The sequence below is a fragment of the Gobio gobio genome (assembly GCF_949357685.1).
Source record: "Gobio gobio genome assembly, chromosome: 18".
NCBI lineage: Eukaryota > Metazoa > Chordata > Actinopteri > Cypriniformes > Gobionidae > Gobio > Gobio gobio.
The window spans coordinates 18,842,996-18,870,466 of record NC_137111.1 but is presented as its reverse complement, the minus strand read 5'-3'; the positions used below and the strand labels follow the sequence as shown (position 1 = coordinate 18,870,466).

General features: G+C 40.0%; 1 protein-coding gene across 1 annotated transcript in view; it reads right to left on the bottom strand.

Moving 5' to 3' along the window:
- Positions 1-18,488, bottom strand: part of LOC307142079 (zinc finger matrin-type protein 4) — a gene marked incomplete at its 5' end in the record, with an annotated part of 217,736 nt that extends 199,248 nt beyond the window's left edge. Inside the window, 2 exon segments of the mRNA XM_079842605.1 lie at positions 18,427-18,431; positions 18,434-18,488. Of these exon segments, the coding sequence (XP_079698731.1) occupies positions 18,427-18,431; positions 18,434-18,488 (60 nt within the window).
- Positions 18,489-27,471: the final 8,983 nt, after the last annotated feature.

Here is a 27,471-nt window from a genome sequence, read left to right as displayed (position 1 = left end):
CTGTTAGATAGTAAATCACGACACCAGTGTGTTTAATTTGTCATTTCTTCATCTCAAACACACTGTAGATATTCACTGTATATATTGAGATAACTCAATTTTATGGTGACTTGCATTAAAATGTTTATCCGTCTCAATTAAATTATGTGAACTGAATGACTTTTAACATTGACACTTTAGTTATTTAACCAACTGATGATTTTCAAGTCAGCAATCAACACACAACTGAGTTTTGACCTCCAAAATCTTATTATAGTGTATTTTTATGGTAAGTATTGGTGTTTTATGTTTTAAATCAAGCAGAAATCACTCTTTAAGGAAACAATTGCAGGTCACACTTTATACAGTGAACATGATTTCCTTAAATTGACTTAAGTCCCCTGTTGGATGGTAAAACACGACACCTGTTTGATTGCTTTGCCATTTCTTGCCATCACAAACACACTGTAGAGATTTTGAAGGTCAGAACTAAATTTTTTGGTGACTTGCATGAAAATCTTCATCCGTCTCAATTAAATTATGTGAACTGAATGTCTTTTAACATTGACACTTTAGTCGAAGATTTTCAACTCAACAATCAACACACAACTGAGTTTTGACCTCCAAAATCATTATACAGTGTATATTAAATTTAAATAAAAAATAAAAATTTCCTTACAAAACAGTTTGACTCAAGTTTGACTCTCTACTGCTTATTCATTATTGTTTATGTTACATGGTCCATGTTTACATTACAGTATAAAATTGTTCCTAAGTTTTCCCCTTTTATATAGATGGTAATGACTAAATATCCTCGCACACCGAAATTTTCACACGTTAAAAAAAAGATCAAGCACGTTTACACACAGCCTCTGAAACTTTCCTTCCTTCATCATAAAAAAAAATCTGATCAGGTTCAGTTTTCTGCATTTTTCGCATCCATAGCAAGCATTTAAAGAGGGGTTTCAAATTTTTGTGTTATTCATTTTTGTGTTAAAATTTTGAACATAAGTTGAACAGTTTAAAAAAGAAAGTGTGAACCTTCAAATTAGCCATTATAGTTCATAAAGTTTTGCTGGCGTTTGTATCTAATTGAGAAAAGAATGAATGTAAATTGAAAGATGTCGTCATTGAACGCATTTTGTGCCAAAGCAAATAAATGATCCACAGTTTAGCCACATAGGCTGATGTGATCCCTGAGTGAAGAGTTTTGAAAAAGTGATGAGAATTCAGAAATGTGTCCTAGCAGATGTTTAAAAAACCCTGTAATATCACTATTAGTAAGGGATCACTGTATAATATCAGTCTTTAAATGTGAGATATTTAAAGTGAACCTAAAGTATACTTGCAATAGTGTGATTTTAGCACAATTAAATATCCTTAATGGATGTTTCGCAAAAGCGTTGTTTAGTGATATTGCGTCCTTGTGTTTCTGCTGTACGTCATCAGCAACTGTCTAAGTTCAATTACAATACTCAAGAACACATGTACAGAGGATGCACAAAAGTACCCGGATGTTATAAGATATATGAGTATAAATAACTCCATACAGATCTATTGTTTTACAAAAATAATCTATTGTTTACAAAAGGAGAAAACGTGTGTACTTTAATGAAAACTTGGACCATGTGACATAAACTGAAGTTAACAGCAAAAAAATATACTATAATGCTGACTGTTGTTAGTGTTTTTTGTTGTATGAGTTAAAAGTGTATATGTTGGGTGAATCCTCATTGTGTTCTGGAAGAATGAGTTGATTTAAGACATCAATGAAGTGTTTTGGTAGTTTTAGCACATTTTGAACGTGAAATTAACTGCTTTGCTTTGAAAGGTGTCCTAGCGATTGTAGCTGAGAGATAGACGTCAAACAGACTCAAACAAAGACCCAGAATTCTGTGGTGTTACAGCACTGTGGCTGCTGTAAATGGCTGCTGTAAGGTTTCTTTATGAAATAACAGGCACAATGGCAAAGATATTTCTGCAAAAACTCCAAAGTAATGTTCGGTTGCAGTGAGAAAGTCACAAGAGACAACTAAAAAAACTCATGCGTGTATTTAGCCTAGTGTAGATCTGTTTGCTTACACATCCCCCAAACTCCATTTACATATGAATACAGGAAAGGCCAAAGCCATTGTCTCACAGGTGAGGAACAGGCCTTACAGAGCTGTTAGACCCATGTCACAGACACAAACTTCTCATCCAAACTAGAGAAAACGCTGGGATTTACCTGGGAAAATTAAATCAATGTACACTTTTTCCAATCCCTACGACACATTTTTCAATACTTGGGTCACTTTTTTAAAACTCTTCACACACTTTTTCACACAAATTCACACAACTGAATTTCAGCTTGGCACAGCAGTTATTTTAGTGTTCAAAATGCACTAAAACTACCAAAAAGGACCCAACAAACACACTTTTTCAATCATAAAACACAGACCTAAAACACATGATCATTACACAATGTTTTCTTCTGTAAAATTTTCTTTTCAAAAAAAGACTTACACTATAATTCACTGCAGTTTATGTTACATGGTCCTTGGTCCAGTACAGTATAACATTATTCCTAAATTTTTCCCTTTTGAATGGATGGCAATGCAATTTAAAAACTAACACCAGCTAAAGCAGGAATTATACTGAAATATAAAATCTTAAAATCCAAAGGGACCCACTTTATATTAGGTGGCCTTAACTACTATGTACTAACATTTTAATTATCCATTTGATACAATGCACTTATTGTGTACATACATGTCTTTACATTGTACTTACATTTTTAAATATACCTGCATGTAATTACATCTGTAATTAATTTATGTAGTTACATTTGTAATTACACTGTTGACACTTCCCTTACATCTAACCCTACCTTTAAACTTACCAATACAACCACACCTGACCCTACCCGTATCCCACCTCAATATCAGCAAAAGTGTTTTGCAATACAATATGAACACAATAAGTACATTGTACCTATTTAAGTACATAGTAGTTAAGGCCCCCTAATATAAAGTGGGGCCATCTAAAGTCATAATTTATCATTGATTTGGCATAAAATACATTCAATGGCGACATCTTTCGATTTATAAGAATTATTTTCTTACTTCAACACAAACACCACCAAAACATTATGAACTGTATAGGCCAATTTGAAAAATTTTTGATTCTCTTTTCAAAACTCCCTGGGCCCTATTTTAACGATCTGAAACGCAAGTGTCAAAGCGTGAAGCGCAAGTAACTTTGTGGGCGGGTCTCGGCGCTGTTGCTATTTTCCCGGCGGGATAAATGGCTCTTGCGCCCGGCGCAAATCTAAAATGGGTTGGTCTGAAGTAGCTTCATTATTCATAGGTGTGGTTTGGGCGTAACGTGAATAAACCAATCCGAGCGTCATCCAACATTCCCTTTAAAAGCAGGTGCGCAAGTTCCATTATGGATTGCTATTATTATGGCGTATTTACCAGGCGCACGCCAGGAGCGGTTCACAGCCGAGGAGACTGATGTTCTTGTAAGAGCAGTGAAAGACAGAGAAGTGAAGTTGTAATGTTGTACATTATGGTAAAGGTGATTTCAGTCTTTTTTTTTCAGTCTTTCAGTTTTTTCAGTTTTTCAGTCGATTTTTTTTCCTGGTTCTTGACGGACAAACCAATTTGTCAGATGTCCTTATATACATATATGTCTTGCCACTATTGGGCAAACAGGTCTTATCCTTAATTATTACAATTAGCCTGAATCATTTGTAAGCTAGATTTATGCCTATTTTTTTCACATCTTCGTGGCACACCACAATGATTTCCGTCATCTCATGTGTTAATATTTTTTTAGTGTAACAATTTATGATTTGCAAAAATAACTGTTGCATCTGTGTAGATTACATGAGCAAAGTGTATGCGCGTTGTGCACGCTATACATTATGGTCAAGCATGCGCCCTTAAAATAGCATAATGAACAACGCGCAACGCGCCACTGACTTTAGACTAGGTTTTTTCTGGTCAGTGGCGCAATTGTTTAATGGAACAGCAAAATAGCACCAGGGATTGTTTGCGCCGGAACACGCCTCCTTTTTTGCGCTGAACCGCCCAGGTAGCGCAAGTTCATTCACTAGTTTAGCGACGTGCTTCTGTGGAGGGAAAAGCGCGCTTTGCGCGGGTGCAAAATAGGAATGACACATGCGTCGGTGTACAAAGTCAATTGCGCTGGGTGCAAGATAGGGCCCCCTAACTTATGTTCAAAACTTAACTAAAATTAATTAAAAAAAACAAAACAATTTGCTACATTTAGGCAGTATTACCATATTGAAATATTGGGTGATTCTTTTGAATCCTCAGAATCCTTTTTGGTAGTTTTAGTGCATTTTGAACACTAAAATAACTGCTGTGCCAAGCTGAAATTCAGTTGTGTGAATTTGTGTGAAAAAGTGTGAGAAGAGTTTTAAAAAAGTGACCCAAGTATTGAAAAATGTGTCGTAGGGATTGGAAAAAGTGTACATTGATTTAATTTTCCCAGGTAAATCCCAGCGTTTTCTCTAGTTTGGATGAGAAGTTTGTGTCTGTGACATGGGTGTAACAGCTCTGTTAGGCCTGTTCCTCACCTGTGAGACAATGGCTTTGGCCTTTCCTGTATTCATATGTAAATGGTGTTTGGGGGATGTGTAAGCAAACAGATCTACACTAGGCTAAATACACGCATGAGTTTTTTTAGTTGTCTCTTGTGACTTTCTCACTGCAACCGAACATTACTTTGGAGTTTTTGCAGAAATATCTTTGCCATTGTTCCTGTTATTTCATAAAGAAACCTTACAGCAGCCATTTACAGCAGCCACAGTGCTGTAACACCACAGAATTCTGGGTCTTTGTTTGAGTCTGTTTGACGTCTATCTCTCAGCTACAATCGCTAGGACACCTTTCAAAGCAAAGCAGTTAATTTCACGTTCAAAATGTGCTAAAACTACCAAAACACTTCATTGATGTCTTAAATCAACTCATTCTTCCAGAACACAATGAGGATTCACCCAACATATACACTTTTAACTCATACAACAAAAAACACTAACAACAGTCAGCATTATAGTATATTTTTTTGCTGTTAACTTCAGTTTATGTCACATGGTCCAAGTTTTCATTAAAGTACACACGTTTTCTCCTTTTGTAAACAATAGATTATTTTTGTAAAACAATAGATCTGTATGGAGTTATTTATACTCATATATCTTATAACATCCGGGTACTTTTGTGCATCCTCTGTACATGTGTTCTTGAGTATTGTAATTGAACTTAGACAGTTGCTGATGACGTACAGCAGAAACACAAGGACGCAATATCACTAAACAACGCTTTTGCGAAACATCCATTAAGTATATTTAATTGTGCTAAAATCACACTATTGCAAGTATACTTTAGGTTCACTTTAAATATCTCACATTTAAAGACTGATATTATACAGTGATCCCTTACTAATAGTGATATTACAGGGTTTTTTAAACATCTGCTAGGACACATTTCTGAATACTCATCACTTTTTCAAAACTCTTCACTCAGGGATCACATCAGCCTATGTGGCTAAACTGTGGATCATTTATTTGCTTTGGCACAAAATGCGTTCAATGACGACATCTTTCAATTTACATTCATTCTTTTCTCAATTAGATACAAACGCCAGCAAAACTTTATGAACTATAATGGCTAATTTGAAGGTTCACACTTTCTTTTTTAAACTGTTCAACTTATGTTCAAAATTTTAACACAAAAATGAATAACACAGAAATTTGAAACCCCTCTTTAAATGCTTGCTATGGATGCGAAAAATGCAGAAAACTGAACCTGATCAGATTTTTTTTTATGATGAAGGAAGGAAAGTTTCAGAGGCTGTGTGTAAACGTGCTTGATCTTTTTTTTAACGTGTGAAAATTTCGGTGTGCGAGGATATTTAGTCATTACCATCTATATAAAAGGGGAAAACTTAGGAACAATTTTATACTGTAATGTAAACATGGACCATGTAACATAAACAATAATGAATAAGCAGTAGAGAGTCAAACTTGAGTCAAACTGTTTTGTAAATAAATTTTATATTTTTTATTTAAATTTAATATACACTGTATAATGATTTTGGAGGTCAAAACTCAGTTGTGTGTTGATTGTTGAGTTGAAAATCTTCGACTAAAGTGTCAATGTTAAAAGACATTCAGTTCACATAATTTAATTGAGACGGATGAAGATTTTCATGCAAGTCACCAAAAAATTTAGTTCTGACCTTCAAAATCTCTACAGTGTGTTTGTGATGGCAAGAAATGGCAAAGCAATCAAACAGGTGTCGTGTTTTACCATCCAACAGGGGACTTAAGTCAATTTAAGGAAATCATGTTCACTGTATAAAGTGTGACCTGCAATTGTTTCCTTAAAGAGTGATTTCTGCTTGATTTAAAACATAAAACACCAATACTTACCATAAAAATACACTATAATAAGATTTTGGAGGTCAAAACTCAGTTGTGTGTTGATTGCTGACTTGAAAATCATCAGTTGGTTAAATAACTAAAGTGTCAATGTTAAAAGTCATTCAGTTCACATAATTTAATTGAGACGGATAAACATTTTAATGCAAGTCACCATAAAATTGAGTTATCTCAATATATACAGTGAATATCTACAGTGTGTTTGAGATGAAGAAATGACAAATTAAACACACTGGTGTCGTGATTTACTATCTAACAGGGGACCGAGTCATTGTTAATATACAACATTAATGTATTAAATTGTTGTTAATACATTAATGTTAATAAATATTTCTGCTTGATTTAACTCTTAAAACTCAGTTATTGCTATAAAAACTCTAAATCTCCACAGTGTGTTTATGATGGCAAGAAATGACAAAGCAAACACACTGGTGTCGTGATTTACTATCTAACAGGGGACCGAGTCATTGTGTTTAACATAATCATTATTCAAAGAGGATCTGCAATTAATACATTATAGAAATATTTCTGCTTGATTTAACTCTTAAAACTCAGTTATTGCTTTAAAAACTCTAAATCTCCACAGTGTGTTTGAGATGAAGAAATGACAACGCAAACACACTGGTGTCGTGATTTACTATCTAACAGGGGACCGAGTCATTGTGTTTAACATAATCATTATTCAAAGATGATCTGCAATTAATACATTATAGAAATATTTCTGCTTGATTTAACTCTTAAAACTCAGTTATTGCTATAAAAACTCTAAATCTCTACAGTGTGTTTATGGCAAGAAATGACAAATTAAACACACTGGTGTCGTGATTTACTATCTAACAGGGGACCGAGTCATTGTGTTTAACATAATCATTATTCAAAGAGGATCTGCAATTAATACATTATAGAAATATTTCTGCTTGATTTAACTCTTAAAACTCAGTTATTGCTATAAAAACGTCTCAGGTTATGACTATAACCATAGTTCCCTGAGAAGGGAACGAAACACTGCGTCCACTAGGGACAGCTTTGGGAACGCCCACAGCGTGATAGCGTCTGATGCACGTATGTCAACTCAGCCAATGGCGAGAGTGAGCGTCACGGGCGGGTGACGTCACGTCCAGGAAAGGATAAATATACATCCGGTCCGATCGCACTTCAGCTAAACTGCCGAAGCAAGGGATCACAGGGATGCAGGGAGTATGGCAAAGGGACGCAGTGTTTCGTTCCCTTCTCAGGGAACTATGGTTATAGTCATAACCTGAGACGTTCCCTTTCGAGGGAACTTCACACTGCGTCCACTAGGGACAGCTTTGGGAACGAAATACCAAAACGCCATAATACCAAATGCCTGTCGTGTGAAACTGTGGCACATTCAAGACAGGAGCACTGAAGAACCTGGAGCACATTCCAGGTCAAGATCATAGTATCTCACAAACGTAAGAGGCGAGGACCAACCGGCCGCATCGCAGACTTCTTTGAGGGAAACCCCCGATACTAAGGCCTTAGAGGCCGCCATACTCCTAGTAGAGTGGGCTTTGACAGCTAAGGGACACTGCTGATCAGAAGACCCATAAGACAGTGAGATAGCCTCGACTATCCACTTGCTCATTGTATGTTTGGACGCAGGGAGACCCCTGTTCTGAGGTCCAAAACAAACAAACAATTGATCCGCTTTCCTCCACAGGGCAGCTCTGTGGACATAAGCATCCAGTGCTCGCACTGGACATATAAGGTTCAATCTTTCCTGGTCTGGATTAACAAATGGAGGAGGACAGAGAGCCTGCAGCACTATAGGCCGTGGAACATTGGTTAACACCTTCGGAACATACCCTAATCTAGGGTAAAGGAAAGCTTTAACCATCCCTGGTGCAAACTCCAAGCACGAAGGGGATATTGATAAGGCCTGAAGGTCTCCTACTCTCTTAATAGAAGAGATGGCAAGAAGGAAGATGGTTTTCAGAGTCAGAAACTTTTCTGAGATGATGTTAAGTGGCTCGAACGGAGCCGCAGATAAACCTTCCAACACTATAGCCAAATCCCAAGTAGGAACTCTAGTGCGCACCGCAGGCCTCAGCCTCTTAGTGCCACGAAGGAAACGAGTTACCAACGGGTCTCTCCCCACAGTAATACCATCCACATGGGCATGGTAAGCAGAAATAGATGAAACATACACCTTTAGTGTAGCAGGGGTCAACCCAGAGGAGAATCGCTCTTGTAAAAAATCTAGCACTGAACCAACAGGGCAGTTGACTGGATCTAAACGTCGTTCTTGACACCAAGAAGTGAACAACCTCCACTTCAGGGCATATAGTCTCCTCGTGGATGGAGCTCTGGAGCTAAGAATGGTCTCCACTACCTCAGTAGAGAGACCAGACTCTATGAGCTCAGCCCCCTCAGCGGCCAAACCCATAGGTTCCACATTTCTGGGCGGGGGTGAAATATTGAGCCCTCCGCCTGAGATAGAAGATCCCTCCTTATCGGAATCTTCCAAGGTGAGCCATCGAGCAGTGTTACAAGGTTCGAGAACCAAATCCGGCTCGGCCAGTAAGGAGCTACTAGCAGTAGACTTATCCCCTCCCGGCGAACTTTCTCCAGAACTCCCTGGAGCAGAACAACTGGGGGAAATGCGTACAGACGCCGCCTCGGCCACGTCTGTACCATGGCATCCAGTCCCAGAGGAGCTGGATGTGTCAACGAGAACCAGAGTGGACAGTGCGTCGTATTCTGAGACGCAAACAGATCCACTTCCGCCTGGCCGTAAATCTCCCAAATGAGCTTCACCACCTCGGGGTGAAGTCTCCATTCCCCTGGCCTCAGCCCCTGTCTTGACAGGATGTCCGCTCCAATATTCTGGGCCCCCGGGATAAAGATTGCTCTCAAGGAGAGTAACTTCCCCAGAGACCACAGGAGGATCTGGTGCGCTAGTTTGCATAGTGGGCGCGAACGCAGACCCCCCTGACGATTTACATAGGAAACCACCGATGTGTTGTCCGTACGGACCAACACATGATGGCCCCTCAGGTCCGGGAGGAAGAACTTCAAAGCATTGAAGACTGCCATCATCTCCAGGCAGTTGATGTGCCACGAAAGATGATGGTCCCCCCACAGACCCTGAGCTGAGCGGCCTTCCATTACCGCTCCCCAGCCCGTGAGAGAGGCATCTGTCGTCAGGGTGACTCGACGACATAGTGCCCCCAACACCGGACCCTGGGACAGGAACCAGGCTTTCTTCCATATGACCAAGGCGCGGAGACACCGCCGCGTGATCTTGATCATACGAAAAGGGTTCCCCCTCGGGGAAAACCCTCTGGTCCTGAGCCACCACTGTAAGGGCCTCATGTACAGCAGGCCAAAAGGAATCACGTTGGACGCCGCTGCCAATAACCCCAGCAACTTTTGAAACTGCTTGACAGTGAATGACTGGCCTAGTTTGACTCTCTTTATAGCTGACAGAATCGCAGCAATGCGCGTGGGTGAAAGCACTGCCCGCATTGCTACAGAATCCCAAACCACGCCTAGAAAAGTGGTCCTCTGTACTGGAGGAAGCACACTCTTCTTCGCGTTCAGTCTCAACCCCAACTTTTGAATATGCGCGAGGACGACATCTCGATGCCGAACCGCCATCTCCTGCGACTGTGCCAGAATCAGCCAGTCGTCTATATAGTTCAGAATGCGTATGCCCTGCAGCCTGAGCGGGGCCAGAGCTGCATCTACGCATTTCGTGAACGTGCGGGGTGAGAGAGCTAGACCAAATGGAAGAACCCGATACTGGTACGCTTTGCCCCCGAAAGCGAACCTCAGGAACTTCCTGTGTTGTGGAAGGATGGAGACATGGAAGTATGCGTCCTTCAGATCTATTGTGACAAACCAATCCTCGGATCTGATTTGGGTCACAATCTGACTTAGCGTCAGCATCTTGAATTTTAGTTTCCTGACCGTACGATTCAGACGACGAAGATCTAATATGGGGCGCAACCCTCCATCCTTTTTTGGAACTAAGAAGTACCGGCTGTAAAAACCCGACTCTCTGTTCTGTACAGGGACCTGTTCTATAGCCTCCTTTTTTAACAAGGTTTCTACTTCCTGTTCCATTATCAGAGCCTGCTCGGGACGTACTGATGTTACCAGCACTCCGTTGAAACGAGGTGGGTGGAACCCAAACTGAATTCTGTACCCCTTTTCTACCGTCTGCAGGACCCATAGCGATATATTTGGTAGACGTTTCCATTCTGCCAGAAAATCTACTAAGGGAACCAGCCTCTCGAGGCTGGTCTCTGATATTTCCACTGCAACCATCTCGGCGGCCTGAAGCGTACTGGCAGCACCTAACCGATCTGGCTGTGTTTCTAACCTCCTTGGAGGCTGCGAGTGTGACACCTTGTCCTGTGGACGCCGAGTCACGAGCTCGCTGGAAACCGCTGCGCCCCGAAGCACCAAGGGTGGCGGGGTTGGCAGAACGGTCCCCTGAGGGCAACGAAGTGGAGTGGGCACCGTATACTGAGGTGAACACCAATCCACCCCGCGGGGGGGCGCCCTCGGAGACCTGACGCTGCTGGCGTCAGGACCTCTTTTGGCCTGAAGCCTTCTTCGCCTGAAGCACGACCCTCAGGTCGGTCTTCGGCTTAGAAGGCTTCGGCTGAGAGTGCCGACCTGGCCCACCGTATCTCTGAGGTGGAGCACGAGATGCGACACTCTCTTTTTGCTGCTGCCTGTACGAAGAGCTAGACGGCTGGGGCTGCTCACGCCCAGCAGCCCCAGAGGGTTGGTGGCGGCGCGGGAGATATTTTTTAAAAGCCTCCGCTTGCTTTTTATTCTCCTGAAATCTGTCGACGACTTCATTTACAGCGTCGCCGAACAGACCAGCGGGTTCAACTGGCGCATCAAGGAGAAAAGCCCTGTCTTTATCCTTAATATCAGATAAATTGAGCCACAGATGTCTCTCTGTCGCCACCAAGGCTGCCATAGACCGCCCAATAGCTCTAGCGGTCTCCTTGGTGGCTCTCAGAGATAAATCTGTGGCCCGACGCAGTTCGCGCACTGCCTCAGGGCTCACTGTTTCGCCGCCATCCAAATCCCCCAGCAGTTCAGCCTGGTACGCTTGCAAAATGCTCATTGTATGCAAACATGCACCAGCCTGCCCTGCTGCCGTGTACGCTTTCCCCACTAGCCCTGATGTTGTTTTTAATGGTTTAGTGGGGAGCGTGGGGGCCTTCAGGGACGATGCTGACGCAGGGGACAGATAACTAGCAAGCGTCTGATCCACTTTAGGCATCGCCCCATAACCATATTCTTTCAGCCCCCTTATATCACTGTATGTTTTTACTTGAGGGCTGAAAAGACGTGATGAATATGGTTTCTTCCATGATCTACACAGCTCACTGTGTAAATCAGGAAAGAAAGGAAGACCCCGTGGTGAAGGTGACACATTTGACGTCAAAAAGCGCTCGTCTAATTTGCTTTTCGGACGAGCGCCTTGTTTCTCGGCTGGCCAATCAATATTTAACTTCGCCACAGCGCGAGTAATCACCTCCACCAGCTCTTCGTGTGCGGGGGAAAGAGATGGCGAATCATCTTCCCCCAATCCGACGCTCAACACATCCACCTCCTCAGAGCTGGAGTGTTGAAGCGACGGGCTCTCACTCTGGGCGGAAGAAGCCGCAGCGCGGGCTTCCGACACCAGAGATTGAGCGACAGATCTCCCGGGTGAAGGCAGAGAAAGAGCGCTCGCGCTCGTCTCAAACCCCGCCGAGAGATCCATCTGCGAACCCCATGATGTCCTTCTCCGCTGTGCCTCAGCAGCAGCGGGTCCAGAACCAGAGGGAACGCGATCCTGATCACCCTTCTCAAAGAGTGACAGGCGGGAGCGGAGCATGCGAAGCGGCAGCTTCTCACAATGCTCACACTCAGCCCCCTCGAAGGCTGACAGAGCATGCTCCACTCCCAAACACATCACACACAAATCATGTGTATCTCCACCCGTAAGGAAACGGGGACACGGAGGAGTACACTGTTTGAATACTGATGCATTCGCCATTTTTAAACTGAGACTTATTGTGCTTTTGACGGACAACAATAGGTAGACAGAGACAGTTTTTCACACAGATCGCTTAGCTGAGGCAGAAAAGCTGAAGTGCGATCGGACCGGATGTATATTTATCCTTTCCTGGACGTGACGTCACCCGCCCGTGACGCTCACTCTCGCCATTGGCTGAGTTGACATACGTGCATCAGACGCTATCACGCTGTGGGCGTTCCCAAAGCTGTCCCTAGTGGACGCAGTGTGAAGTTCCCTCGAAAGGGAACTCTAAATCTCTACAGTGTGTTTATGGCAAGAAATGACAATGCAAACACACTGGTGTCGTGATTTACTATCTAACAGGGGACCGAGTCATTGTGTTTAACATAATCATTATTCAAAGAGGATCTGAAATTTATACATTAGAGAACTATTTCTGCTTGATTTAACTCTTAAAACTCAGTTATTGCTATAAAAACTCTAAATCTCTACAGTGTGTTTATGATGATAAGAAATGACAACTCAAACACACTTGTGTCGTGATTTACTATCTAACAGGGGACCGAGTCATTGTGTTTAACATAATCATTATTCAAAGAGGACCTGAAATTTATACATTAGAGAACTATTTCTGCTTGATTTAACTCTTAAAACTCAGTTATTGCTATAAAAACTCTAAATCTCTACAGTGTGTTTATGATGGCAATGTATAAGGTGGTAAGGTGGGCCTTTTACACCCCATTTTACATGGGGCAAAAGTCACACATTATTTATACAAATACTTAAGCTAAAATGTTTTTTTTTTTAATAATGTCTTAACACTTGTTTAAAAGAATAGTAAAGTTTGTACTATTTTCTGTTTATTTTGATAAATACAATAATATTCAATGAATATAGGCTACTGTCATTAAAATATGTTAAAATAAAAAATACAAAAATAAAACTTCTAATTACATTCTGGTTGTTTAGATTTTTAAATCTTTTTTTCTTGGATTCTGTGTAGAATTTAATTGTAATGTAATGCAAAGTTTGAAACTAGTCAGGGTATCTAGTAAAGATATGTAATGCTTGTTCCTTTAGTAAGCAGCCTGTTAAACAGCAGAGTCTCTCTGGGACAGCAGGCCATTCAAACAATAGAGGAGTGTGTGTGAACGACGTGTGTTTAAGAGCCCTTACAGTTCCTGCTCCAGCCTACAGGGGAGCTGCTGAGTATGACCTTAAACACACACACACACTTAGGTCCCCACTTGGTCATAAGTTTTAAAAAAATTACCAGAGTGTTTTTACTTAATTTTCACATGATTTAAACACACACACTTGTAGGTCCCCACTTGGTCAAAAGTAAAAAAAATCACCAGAGTGTTTTTTTAGTGTTTTTACTTGATTTTAACATGATTTAAAGCATGACCAACAGGGGACCTGAAAAATGTCCCCTCTTGGCTCAGAGGTCCCCTGTTAGTGAGTGTGTTACGACACCAAGGTCCCCTGTTAGATAGGTAGACAAGTACACACACACACACACAAACACACACACACACACACACAAACACACGTCTGGTTCACTATCTTTGTGGGGAATCTCCATAGACGTAAATGTTTTTATACTGTACAAACTGTATATTCTCTCCCCTTACACTAACCCTACCCCTAAACCTACCCATTACAGAAAACGTTCTGCATTTTTGTCCCATTCTGTATGATTTATAAGCTTGTTTCCTCATGGGGACCTCAATTTAGGTCTCCACGATGACACGAGTCGCCATGAGTAAGTTTGCATTCAGGTTGAAGTCCCCACTGGGATAGAAAAACATGAACACACACACACACACACACACACACACACACACACACAGAGAAATGCAATGTTACAATATGTACATCTTAGTTACCAAAGGAACTTTCATCTGAAGCTGGGACAGACACTTTTAAATGTCTCTGGTTTACAGCATCTCCCAAGCCTTTTTACACACCAGCACACTGTCAGAAACCACAAAAGCAGCTCTTCGGCATGACATGAGAGCATTAGTTTTAAAATAGATGTTGTTTAATGTGCAAGCTCGGATTGCACACTCAAGAAGAAAATATCAGATCTATCATTTACACTGGCAACCCACAGGATTTACTGTCTTTTAGTTTCAAATGTCTTTTTATTACATCTATAGCAACAAATATCATATTTGTGACATGGGGGGGTTGCATATGATTAGAGTGTGAAAAGCAATTAATGCAGATCAGGAGATGTACCAAAGATGCATGCTTTTGGATCGTCATGCCTGTTGCCATGGAGCAGTGTTGAGAAACTAGAGTACATGGTCAGAAGAGCAGCCTGTCTTAGACACACAAAAAAAAGAAAGAAAGAAATAAAGGAAAATGCACATAATTATCATTCCCTCTGAGATGGAGAAATTATGATAATTAGGCAAAAATATGGTATTTAAAGGAGGTCTCATGGGTTTTGACACCAAGCGCATTAAAAATAATCAGGGATAATCATATTGCTACTATATCTGAACTTCTCTTTTAGCACACATGGATGGGTCACGGTGGTCAAGTCGTAAAACAACCGAACAACAGCCTATCCTTTAACCTACTAGTTGATATAGAAAATATGTCATTGTGCACATCCTCACAAGCTGCACACACACACACACACACACACACAAACATTAAAGGTCTATTTTAGGTCTGTTGTTACTTCTTGCATTGAGTCTCTGTGTAGGAGAGTCAGTGGCTCGCATATTGCATAGTGCAGCAAATCATTTGCTCCATAAACTTCCCCTGTGCACCAGCACCTTATCTATCATTCACCGCTGACGGGTGTCACAGCTGCGAGAGAATCCCTGCTCACCATAGATAAAGCACAGAGGGCACAGGACAAATATATCTTCCTTAGAGAAAGCCCCATGCACCTGCCATCCAGAGGTGTAAAGTATTAAACAATACAGCCAAACCCAGAAAAAAAAACTAAGCAGATTTCAGAAAAATCGAACAAAGCATACGGTATGAACCCTATAGCTGCCATACATTCTCCAATTGAAATGAAACAATATCCAACATGATTTTAAGGGAATGTTTACCCACTAATGAAAAAATTGTCATTTCAAAATATATTTTTGATGAATTACTTCACAGAGCTTTGGAGGAGGTGAAAATTCAGTGAATACTTTAAATTTGAGCGTGTTCCTCAGAACACTTGCAATATAGTGCACAAATAGACTATTTTAAGGTGTTTGTTTGTGTTTTGGAGCTTGACAGTGTCCTTGTACGCAAAATAATTGTGTAAAACAACTTCTTCAAAAGTAATCCTTCTGTTCCACAGGGAAAAAAAAAATAACAGCATGCGGGTTTGGAACAACATGAATAATGACAGGATTTTCATTTTTTTATGTGACCTCTCCCAACAAAAAGAGCTATTCTCATGCATTGTATATATGATCTATTGTTTCATGCAGTATTCTGTCACAAATAATCAGAAAAAGCCAAACCCTTATTCAGTACAATGACCTGAGAGAGGTAAAGCATATTTACGAAGAAACTGGATTAAGAAGTCAAAGAATGTTCGATTGTAAGTGCATTATTGTCCAAGCGTTTGCTCAGGGACTAGTCTAAATTACTTTGTGGTAATCGACAGCATGCCACACATGCTGTCAATACAGCTTCAGTTTTATTGGACCTGGATAATTCATTTAAATGTGCTGCAAATACAGATATTGAATATTTCTGTCCTTGGTAAGCTATTTTAACACTTTAGTTTATAGTGAGCTTAAAATAAAATAAAAACACTGACTTTGCTAGCATTTCCATAATATGCAGCTGTTATTAAACACTGGCAACAGCAAAATGATAAATGATTCCATTGCTTTAAAGTGATTAAATATTAATAATCAGAAAAAAGCAATAATTCCATTGAGTTCATACCTGTTTACAGTTGCCAAGCCACATAGCAAATTATTGTAGTAATATAGAATTAGATTTGACAAAGTTTTTCAGCCTTCTACAAAGACTTTGAACACAGCCCAACCAATCAGAATTTTAGAACTTAGTATTTTATTTATATATATATTAGGGTGTAATGATACACTCATGTCACGATTTGATACATAACAAGATACATACGTGGTAAAAGTTTAACAAAACATGTACTGTTGATTAAAACGCTACATTTGGTATAACATTGGGGGTGGAAATGATTATATATTGAATAATATAAATTATTACACAATATACATATTCTTCATTCAGTACTGACACTAGAGCTCTGTAAAGTTGAATTTATTTCCTCTTATTTTCATTTTGGCTGAACTATTCACAATACATATTGTTGCATTTTTGTATTGCAATATATTGTGACACGATATATTGTTACACCCCTAATATATAGTTAGTCTGCCAAATATATGTCAATTCATGCCTTACTACCTGCCCTGCCCGCTTTGAATACTAAATAAAAAACTATTAAAGTTTATGAAAATATATCACAGATGGTATAATCATCAGACAGCAGGTCCTACAGGACTGTAACAAATTTCTGACCCGAACTGACAGCAGGAGTGTTCGAGTGAAAGTATGTAGTGTGTTGTAAATAAAACTTGTGCGTGTAGTGTTGGCAGCATAGTGTACTCTGTGGACATTATGAATCAAGGTGGCAGAGGTTGAAGATTTCAGCACAGTTCTAGTCTTTCAATTAGTTTCAAATGGTCATAAAACAGACCTTACCGCACTCTATCTATTTCTGTGATATAAATGGTTATGTTCACTCCCTGCTCTGCAATCAACGGCTGATGTTGATATTCACAAGACATATTTTGCATCTTGTTAACATGAACACATTCTCAAAGACTCTGCAGTAACATGACACTGACAGGCAGCTCTTATCTGCGGATGCGCTTATAAGAGTCTAAAGATCAATGTAATTTAAACTTTGACAATCTCAGGTTTCTCAACTGCTCAGCATATATACCTACTTCAACTTCAGTTAACAGCAGTCTGCATGGCACTCTTTGTACACTGGCATAGTTGTGGTTATAAGTTGTTATATTACATTCACATAATATTTGTATACATTTAAAAATATATTCTTAATATTTTTGTTTTTATGTTTGAGCCTATATATCTCCATATTAATAACAGTCTGAGTAATTATGAGTCTTCAGCTGTAAACTCTCAAGTGTTGGCTTTCTAAAAATATGTTGGTTATGTGTCTATTCAGAATGAATTATGAGCAGCAGCATTTTTATTTTGGGTATGTCATTCATGCACCACTTGCTAAATGGGGTGTTGTTTGGTAAGGGGTTAAAGAAAAACATTTTAAGAAAGTGTAGTAGGCTGTAATAACAGCAGTGACATATTGCCCAAAATAAGTGAACATGCAAATGATACAATGAGGAGTAAAAAGTTTGATCTGAATGATCTGTACTTTTTCTCTAGCATGTGGTTAAGTATATAGATTTCAAACACTAAGTTTTTTTAACAGTTGTTAAGAAGGATAGTGCATTGTACTAAATTCAAGATTGTAACTTTAAAGTTTACCTGTTTTTGGCCAGACCATTTGATATCACCATTTTATGCTTTTTCATTATTGTTGTCAGTAATGTTTGCTACATGTTTAATATTGGAAATACTTTTTTTCACTTTTTTAACAAATGTATTCTTCTCAAATCAGTGGCATGGAAGAGTAGGTTCCCATGGTTGCAACTTAGTGTGACAACGTGCCCCGCTGTCAACGTGCGTTCAACGATCTGTATCTCAATTACATTTAAATGTTAAATAGCTTTTTGTATCCAAGACTCTGGTGTATTTGTAAATCCCGATGTTTTCCCACATCAATCCTAATCAGAGAAATATTTGCTGAAGTAAAAAGTGTGACAACTAGTCCCATTCTTCCCTATTTCTGTAAAGAGCATCACTGTAAGGATCTCGTGCACTGAGTAAACTCTAACCGGCATCACCCTCATCATTATAATAGTGTATCTGAGCTTACCTTGAGCTAGATCTGATATGATCTACTGGAATCCGGCAGTCCAGATCCGTGTCTGTTATCATCAGCTGGAGTTAGAGAGAGATCGCACCTGTATCCAGCAAACTTCTTCTCTTATCTCTCACGGCTCGGTTCGGAGCTCAAGCAGAGATACAGTTTCCACAGAACACTTTGGCGAAAATGTTGTAGAACCAATCCCGACAGTCTTCTATCATAATATGGGGTCCACGCAGTCCATAAACCGTGAGATGGTGAACGATGATCGGAGAACGCAGAGAGGAGCGCGCGGCGACGCCATCAAACTGCGCGTAAAGCGAGAGCGAACAGATATAAGAGCGCGGGAACACACGTCAGTAATCCAGAGATACTACTAGCAGAGATATGGATTACACTGCACACACACACACACACATACACGCACGCGGGTATCATTCTCACAGCTCATTTGCTGTATGCTGGGCTCCCCTCTTGAGAAGAGACTGTAACTGGATACTTTTGTGTCATTGCTTTGGTGTTTTAAATCTGTTGCGTGACGGGGCCATAGTACAGTGATGGTATATATCTTGTATACCTTGTTATTGTACAAGGAATTAAATGCCATACATCATATAAGACCATGTTACGTTTTGTGAGTCACAGATACCTTATTTACAGGCACATTTCCTTTTGTTTTGTTGTTTTTGTAAATTAACAATTTTTTTTTTGCTCCACTGCTATATGTGGAAATACTGGAGATGCTTTTTCTGGCCATCTGTTTTGCTGCATTTAAAAAAAAATATTTAAAAAATGAGACTAGCTGGAAATTATCTATCTAATATCACCCATAATTATCTTTTTTTGGACAGGTACAACCAAATTGCCAGCTGTGTACAGATTTCTAGAAACGTCAATATCAGTTTATTCATGGTATGTATAGCCTACATGACACTTAGTTCTGGAATCAATTACTACATTTATGGTCATATTAATACAATAAATGCTTTGTACACGATTTGCATTAATTATAGGGGCTTATTTAAAAGATAACCATTCCATTTGATTGTCTATGTGTTTGCTGAGATTGTTTATATGCTGAAGCTTGACCACCATCTTAATAATTTCAAGCATGAAAACATTTTCATATGATTGTCTCCGGATATTTAGAATGTATCATTAAATTAATCCTTAAACCCTGTTTTACATGATGTCCCGCTTTTACTGAACTATTATATAGCTACTGTACAGCTATTATAACTTTGTATACACATAAACAGGTATCTCCCTCTCTTAATTCAGACTCTAAAATAGAAGTGTGGCTGCTCCTAAATGAAACATTTTACAGGCCTAAATGTGTTTCTGTCTTCACAGTTTATTAACTCCATATTGAGACGGCACTGTTTAATCACACGAAATCTGTTCGTGAAATTGTCACGTTTTTTCCTGAACACAAAAGCCTGCACTGAATCTTAGAAATGAATGTCCTATTATAGTGTCTCAGCAGAAATGACAGCTGCTTTTGTAGAGCATCCAAACACTTCCATCCCATCACAATGCAAGCCAATTCATCCGAGCGCCTGGTAATTGGTGATGCCGCTGTTCATTTGTCTCAAGTGTCATGTGTAGGACCATATTCTGGCACTGGCAGATGCTCTTCGTTTTGTTACATTTCACGTTGAATTCTGTACATTTGCTTTTCCAGACTCATTTTTAGTTTCAAAATGCATAAGATTACAAAATGTTTTTGGGGTTTTATATTAGTTTTTGGTTGTCAGACATAAATATTGAGCTTGAAGTCTATGTAAGGTATAAAATACAGTTACCTGGTCATTATTGCTAATTCGTCCATGGAAGGGTGATCAGGACCCTGAATACTGTTGTTTTAAAGGGGGTGATGAATTGAGAAATCAACTTTCCTTTGAGCCTTTGATATATAAAAGTTCATCGTTATATAAGAATATCCTACAAGTTTCAGAGCTGAAAACGTCCTTGTTAGTCAAAGAAAAGCTTTTATTGACACCAGGCCCAGAAAACGAGAGATCTCAGAATATGTCCACCACTGACGTAGTAGGACGCAGAAGCACCGCATCAAGCCCACCCACCTACTCGTGAAGCTAAACGATGCGGAATCGATTGTAAACAAGATAGAGGTCGAGACTGGATTTGCAGACATATTGAGATTAAAACACAATGCTGTGCCTTCTATATTGGATCCGACAGGAACGGTGCAACACACTTATGTGAGTAAAACATGTTTTTTTATATGTGTTAGAATTACATTGTTACAGATTGTTTGATATCTATTGACATACCTTAGCACGCTGTCACAGGCTGGAGAAGGTGTTGTTGGTTCATTCGTGATAAGACTCGGACTTGTAACGCCAGCTCACAAAGCCTAAAGTCCCGGGGCTATGTGCTTTTCAGACGGGCTCGTGCACGCGATGATGAATGATGTGTAAGGTTCTCGGCTATATTCACTGATGATCGAGCGAAATGATACAGAAATTACATTCCAATCAGTCGCGGGTGGATGAGAGATGAATCATTGTGTTTATTTGATAAAGACATTTTGCGAGCCCTGTCTGTGGGCTGGGTGATTCATTCCGGTTGCTGTTTGCCATACGCTGTCACTGACAGGGGAGCAGAAGCTCATTAAATATGCAAATCTTATCCAATCCTAGCCATGGGCGTTTACTTCCAAGTCTTCAGTGCGGCACGCCCATCCAAACCGATCGTTTTTCAGAGAGCCTCAAAACCAAGGCAGAAAGTAGACTATTAATTATTCATCATTATGTTTTTGAATGTAAAAACCACGCAAACGTCATAAGTTGACCTCAGACAACAGTATATATTTAAAAAAGCCAGTTCATGACATCTTTAACCCAAATTTGGGTCAAATATGGACAAAACCTACAGCCTGACATCGTCATACTCAGATTCTAGTCAGAATACTAGCTCTATTGGGCTGTGAATATTGGGCGAGTTTCAACAGAACCAGGAAAGAAAATGCCTCTGCACTCAATTGGATAGACCTACAACCAATCAGAGCAACGGAGTAAGTGACGTGTTGAGCAATGCATAGTTGTCAACAGAACTCAACTGCACGCACTCTGTAAGAAGTAGAAGAAGAAGATGAGTGTAAGCGATCTTTGCCGATGTTGTAAAAAGAATTTAAGGATACATGGAGTACTTACCAACACAATCATCATTTTTGAGAGAAATAGTAAAGGTGAATGCTTATACGAACTAGTTCTCCGTTTTGTAAACTAATTTAACCCAAGCGCTCTTTGGTGACGTGGATGATTACGTCACTGTTGATCATCTGTCCATCATCTTATAAAGACCGCCCTGACAATTTGATTGATCCGAACAGCTCTTGTTCAAGCATAGTTGCTCCACAACGGATCAAGTCCAGACTGAACTTCCCGACCTCAAATGTTGTTGGCGGGGCTAATTTTGGCTGGCATCCAGGCTAGACAAACCCAACCATTGGGTTAAAAATGTAATTTAAAAATTTAAACCAATGGCTGTGTTTGTCTAGCCTGGTTTTACCAGACTCTCGTACATTTCATTTGTACATAGAGTCTGGCCACTCTCCATTGACAAGCGTTTACTTCCTTGAAGGCGGGTACTCTGTTGAAGTTTAAAACTATTGGATCTGCCAAGAGTCACTCTGGATCTGCCTAACCAATCACTAACGTTTGGTCGTGACGTATGTGACGCGCCGTTCGCCTTTGATTCTTCTCACATTAACTGTGCACACCACCTCAGTATCAGTGATAAAACCTTGTGCATTCGGATTGTGATTTATTCACGGTGGAGAGGAGAGTTTTGTGATCGGAACGCGCTGCTCTCCTGGAGCATATCTCGTGCAATCATAACATGATTTTATGCTGTCAATAAAATGTCATATGCTTGGTATGATAAGAATAAATGCTGCCGTGAATAACAGCCCAATTCAAATGTTTACGTGCTTTTCTTCTTTTATTTTTTGAGCGGTGATAAAATATTTTGCTCTTGTAAACACTGGATGTGGATTCGGACAGCAATTACATTACCACACGACCTTGGTGTTTGTCAAAAGCAGTCGATAATTCAGCCTGGGTTTTTCTCGCGGGTGGTGGGAGACGGACGGCTTCAGCAACTCCTTCACCACTAACGGAGCGAGCTGAAAGACTTTTCCCGGACCACAACATCAGCAGTACAGCAGTGATTGTTCTTGCTCCGTGTAACGGGAGTTTGTTTGTTCAGGGAAGAAGGAGGCGGGAACCGGCGATCGTTTAACAACTTTTAATCAAATAATAAACACAAAATGAAAGTCATCCCCTCACGGACGACTGCCGCGCACAAACATAACAAAACACAACTTAAAATCCAGGCCTGGTCCTCGTCCTTCACCGGTGTCGCTCGTCCTTATATGCCTCCGTGCTCCCTCATGAGAGGACTCGAGACCGGTGTGTCTCAATCACGCACACCGGTGTCGCTCGCTCGTCCACCTCGCCACACTCCGGTTTTAACTTCTGGACATTCGTCAGCGCTGCCACACACTCGCATCTTTCACCGCCGCCCTTACTGAACTACAACTAGCGCACGACATCAACGTCATTGCTCTCAGCCACTCCCTCTGTTCGCTGATTGGACCGGTAAAAAATTGTTCGGGGGAAAACCTAAGCATATACAGCAGTCCCTGACGTAGTACTGAAGGAAAATGAAAAGTGAACGGAAGTACGTAGGAGGGCGGAGCCAGGCTAGCAGAGGTGGGTAGAGTAGCCAAAATCTGTACTCAAGTAAAAGTACAAGTACTTACTGAAATATTTACTCAAGTAAAAGTAAAAGTAACAATCGTAATATTTACTTGAGTAAGAGTAAAAAAGTATTCGATGAGAAAACTACTCAAGTAGTTAGTTACTAGTTACTTTCGATCTGATTGATAAGCGAAAACCCTGAATTTCAGGCTACTTGGAGAGCTTTCACACACCTCTCTGTAACACTTTACAATAAGGTTGTATTAGTTAACATTAGTTAATGTATTAGTTAACATGAAGTAACCATGAACAACACCTCTGTTCAGCATTAGTTAATCTTTGTCAACGTTAGTTCATAAAAATCCAGCTGTTCATGGTTTATTCATGTTAGTTCACAGTGCATTGACTAATGTTAACAATATTTTAATAATGCATTAGTAAATGTTTAAATTAACATAAAAATAAATAAGTGCTTTATAAGTGCAGTTCATTATTAGTTCATGTTAACTAATGTAAGCTAATGAACCTTATATATATATATATATATATATATATAATATATATATATATATATATATATATATATATATATATATATATGTGTGTGTGTGTGTGTGTGTGTGTGTGTGTGTGTGTGTGTGTGTGTGTGTGATTAATGGTTAAACAGTGTAAATTAATGGTGTGCTGGGCTAACTAGAGCTCTTCTTAAAACATACTTTGTATTTGTATAAGTATATAGGCTATTCTTTAGGTAGGAATAAAATACAATACCGTTTTTATTTGTATGTATTTTCTACACTTCAGACAGGTGTCTGTCCGGATTTGTGTATAAATGCAAGACGTCACATTAGGCTATTCAATTTGTTTCGTTTTGTGAAGAAAAGGATATGTAAATGTGAAGATGAGAACGTTTGTTCGTGGACGTGTATTGTTTGGAGGATTCAAACGATTCATTGCTTGCACAAGAGCGCATATGAGGAAAACACTCGGACAGTGTGTGAAATAGTATTATAATAAGGGAAAATTTCCCATAGTTACCAAATGACCGTTAATAGTGTTCAAATATAGGCATCATTGTGACACTTACCGCTACATGTTCTTTTCAGGGTGGAATTATTTTATGCTGAGAGATGTCAGTTCGTTGTGGTGCACACAACATGCATCGCATTATGAAACTATTCTTTTTGACATCTTGGAGTGAAAACATAGACTGAACTTGAGGCCACGGGCAATCTGCCTCCCGTAGCTCACACACATCTTCCGACTAAACGCGCGCTAATTATAAGCGGGTGATGCGTAGCAACCTCTCGCGAAGCAGCCTCTCCAACGTTTCGCGAGACTTGCGAAAGTCATATTCACTTATTTTAATATATATAATATAATTATTACCATTTGACAGTAACGGAGGAACGCCACCGAATGTAACTAAGTAAAAGTACAGTTTTTTCACAAGAAATTTACTTGAGTAAGAGTAAAAGTACCCATCTTTAAATCTACTCTAAAATTACAAGTTACCCAAAAAATGTACTCAAGTAAATGTAACGAAGTAAATGTAATTCGTTACTACCCACCTCTGCAGGCTAGTGTTTGTCCATAATATATTTGATGCAAATGTTGGGTTTTTTAGAGTGAAGGGTCCCACTTACACAGCTGCTTGAAATATTGTTTTATGTTGTACACTCTAAAAAAAAAGGTTCTATATGGCACCAAAAAGGGTTCTTGGCTCGTAATCACAGGGGAACCTTTTTTAGTGCTATATAGCACCAATTTTGGTGCTTCAGTTGTTCTTCAGCGGTTCTTCAGAGGTGCTTTATAGCACCTTAGTCAAAGAACTGGTGAAGAACCTCTGAAGAACTGCTGAGGAAACCATTGAAGCACCAAAATTGGTGCTATATAGCACTAAAAAAGGTTCCCCTATGATTACGAGCCAAGAACCATTTTTGGTGCCATATAGAACCTTTTTTTTAGAGTGTACAAAGAACGAAAAAGAATAAAAGTGCTGTAAGGCACATCAAACAAGCACAGTAAGATGTCTTATGTAAGAAAGCAGTTGCTGGGGACAACAATCACTTATTCAGTTTAACAGTCAATACACAAATATATTTCACCATAGAAACCAGCTGAAAAAATGAATTTACAAGGATTAGCCTTTATGTTGGTTTGCTGATCTTAAGTGGCGATATTTGATTTGATGCAACCTCAGCAGAGCTTTTCTGCTGTTTGTTTGTCACTTGAGTTTCCCACTAATGATCCTGATCAGGCTGGTGCATCAGCAGAACTGATGTTGAAACGCTTGCAATTGCTTAATAAGCATCATAACAGTGGAAACTGCAATTAATTAACTGCTGTTAATGAAAACCTTTTTATATTTACTGCATAAGTAAACCTGATGACAAACTCCCAAGTGTCTTTTCTTAAATGAGACCACAACAGAGTGGGGCAGGGATGACGTATTTTTGAAGGCCAGAACCTGGAAACGAGTTAGTATTTTAGCACTTCCATCGTCCTCATGTCAATGGATTTTTTTGAATGGATTTTTGGTTAAAGGCACAAAATGTAAGACTTTTTGGATTAAAATACATTATCTCAAATGTTTACAACAATGTTTAAATCCAGAGAAATTTCATTGCGTCGCCCGTGAATGATGTCATATCCGCGTTACCCTTGATTTCAACTACCGTTTTACTTCCGTAGAAACAATAGAAACGCCAAAGACGCTTTAATGTATTATGTGTTTTATAGGACAGGTTAGCTACTGTTTGGATACCTCTATCGACAGAAATGTATATAAAATGTATAATTGTTATATAGCTCAACACAGTAGGTCTCATTGTTTGAATCTCTTTTGTTATTTTTTTTATTTACCACGAATAGCATGTTTGTAACATACCTCAGAGACAACACTATTTTGTCAAGTGGCTAACATGGCAAAATCGTGCCTTTAAATGCTGTCAAGGTCTGTGGTGAACCAAGCACAATATATTTTCATGTTTTACTCTATGATATAAAATACATCAGTAATAGCCCCTCTTGTGATTTTTTTTAAGTATTTGTCTTGTAAAAGGCAGTTGCTAACAAGTGGCTAAATGGGACTTCAGACATTGTCAGGGACATTAAACGTAATCAGCCGAATAAATAAATTAATCACTCACTAGTTCGCTTTCACAGCCTCGTTGTCTTTATAATCGCACATTATTATATCTTGAACTTTCAGGGAAAATGTTTTCAAACGAAGCCTGAAAGAGTAGTTGGAAGCTTAGGGCATTTTTACGCTAGGCACCTTTGCTGCAGTCCAAGTCCAAGCCCGATTGTTCCAAGCGCCTCCCGCAGCATTGGTCTGGTTTCACACTCAACTTGATTCTGTTGAACCCTGGTGCACTTGCGTGAATTTTACATGCACAGGCATGATAGAAAACAGAACGTGGGTCAATATATTGTGTTTTTATTAATTTGGTGCTATTATGCACAGCTGAATAAACAACACTTGGGTTTACTGTATGTGTTTCGCATGAAGGCGGCTTTCTGCTTCTTGAAAACAGACTCATTTGAGGAAACAGTGGATTGCCATTCATTTGCTGCCCTGATTGCACTCGAAAACACTGCAGTCTCTCTCTCTCTCTCTCTCTCTCTCTCTCTATCTAAGGTAAATCACAACACTATCATCCCTTAAATGTGTTTTACTGAACTAAAGACATCGTCATCGGCTAGAATGCATGTGCGGGTTACATTTCTTCCTGAGCAAGTGAGCACCGGAGTCTGTGTTGCTTACACATTCACGTGAATCGCGGCACAGTTCGAGTGCAACCAACTCAGACCACCTTCTTCAGGTAGTCTCTGGTTCGGTACCTCAGTGCGAACCCAGGTCCGCATGACAGTTTTCACACCATGCCCCATTTCGAACTAAACTGCCAGTGTAAAAACACCCTGAGTGTGGCAAGAACTGGCTGAGGGTCGTGGGAACAGAGCGAGGCCGGTGGCGCGAGTGTTAATGAGCGACACCTGCGCGCCACACCAGTCTCGATTCCCACAGAGGAGCTCCGGAACGATATAAGGAGGAGTGATGACAGTGAAGCCCGAGAGAGGACCAGACCAGGGCTGCATCCAAAACCACATACTTCCCCACTGTATAGTAGGCGAAAAACAGTATGTGACAATCAGCCCAGTGCTGCGTTTAAGTTCAAATTTCTATGACCTTCCGTCGCTATCTTCCCTCCGTCTCGTTCACTCGGATGTACGTCAATGCTTATGTTGTGCGAGTGCCCACTACTGGTGGAGCCCTTGCAATGTGTTTAAATGGAATGCCCTAAACCCTTGATCACTTGGAGTG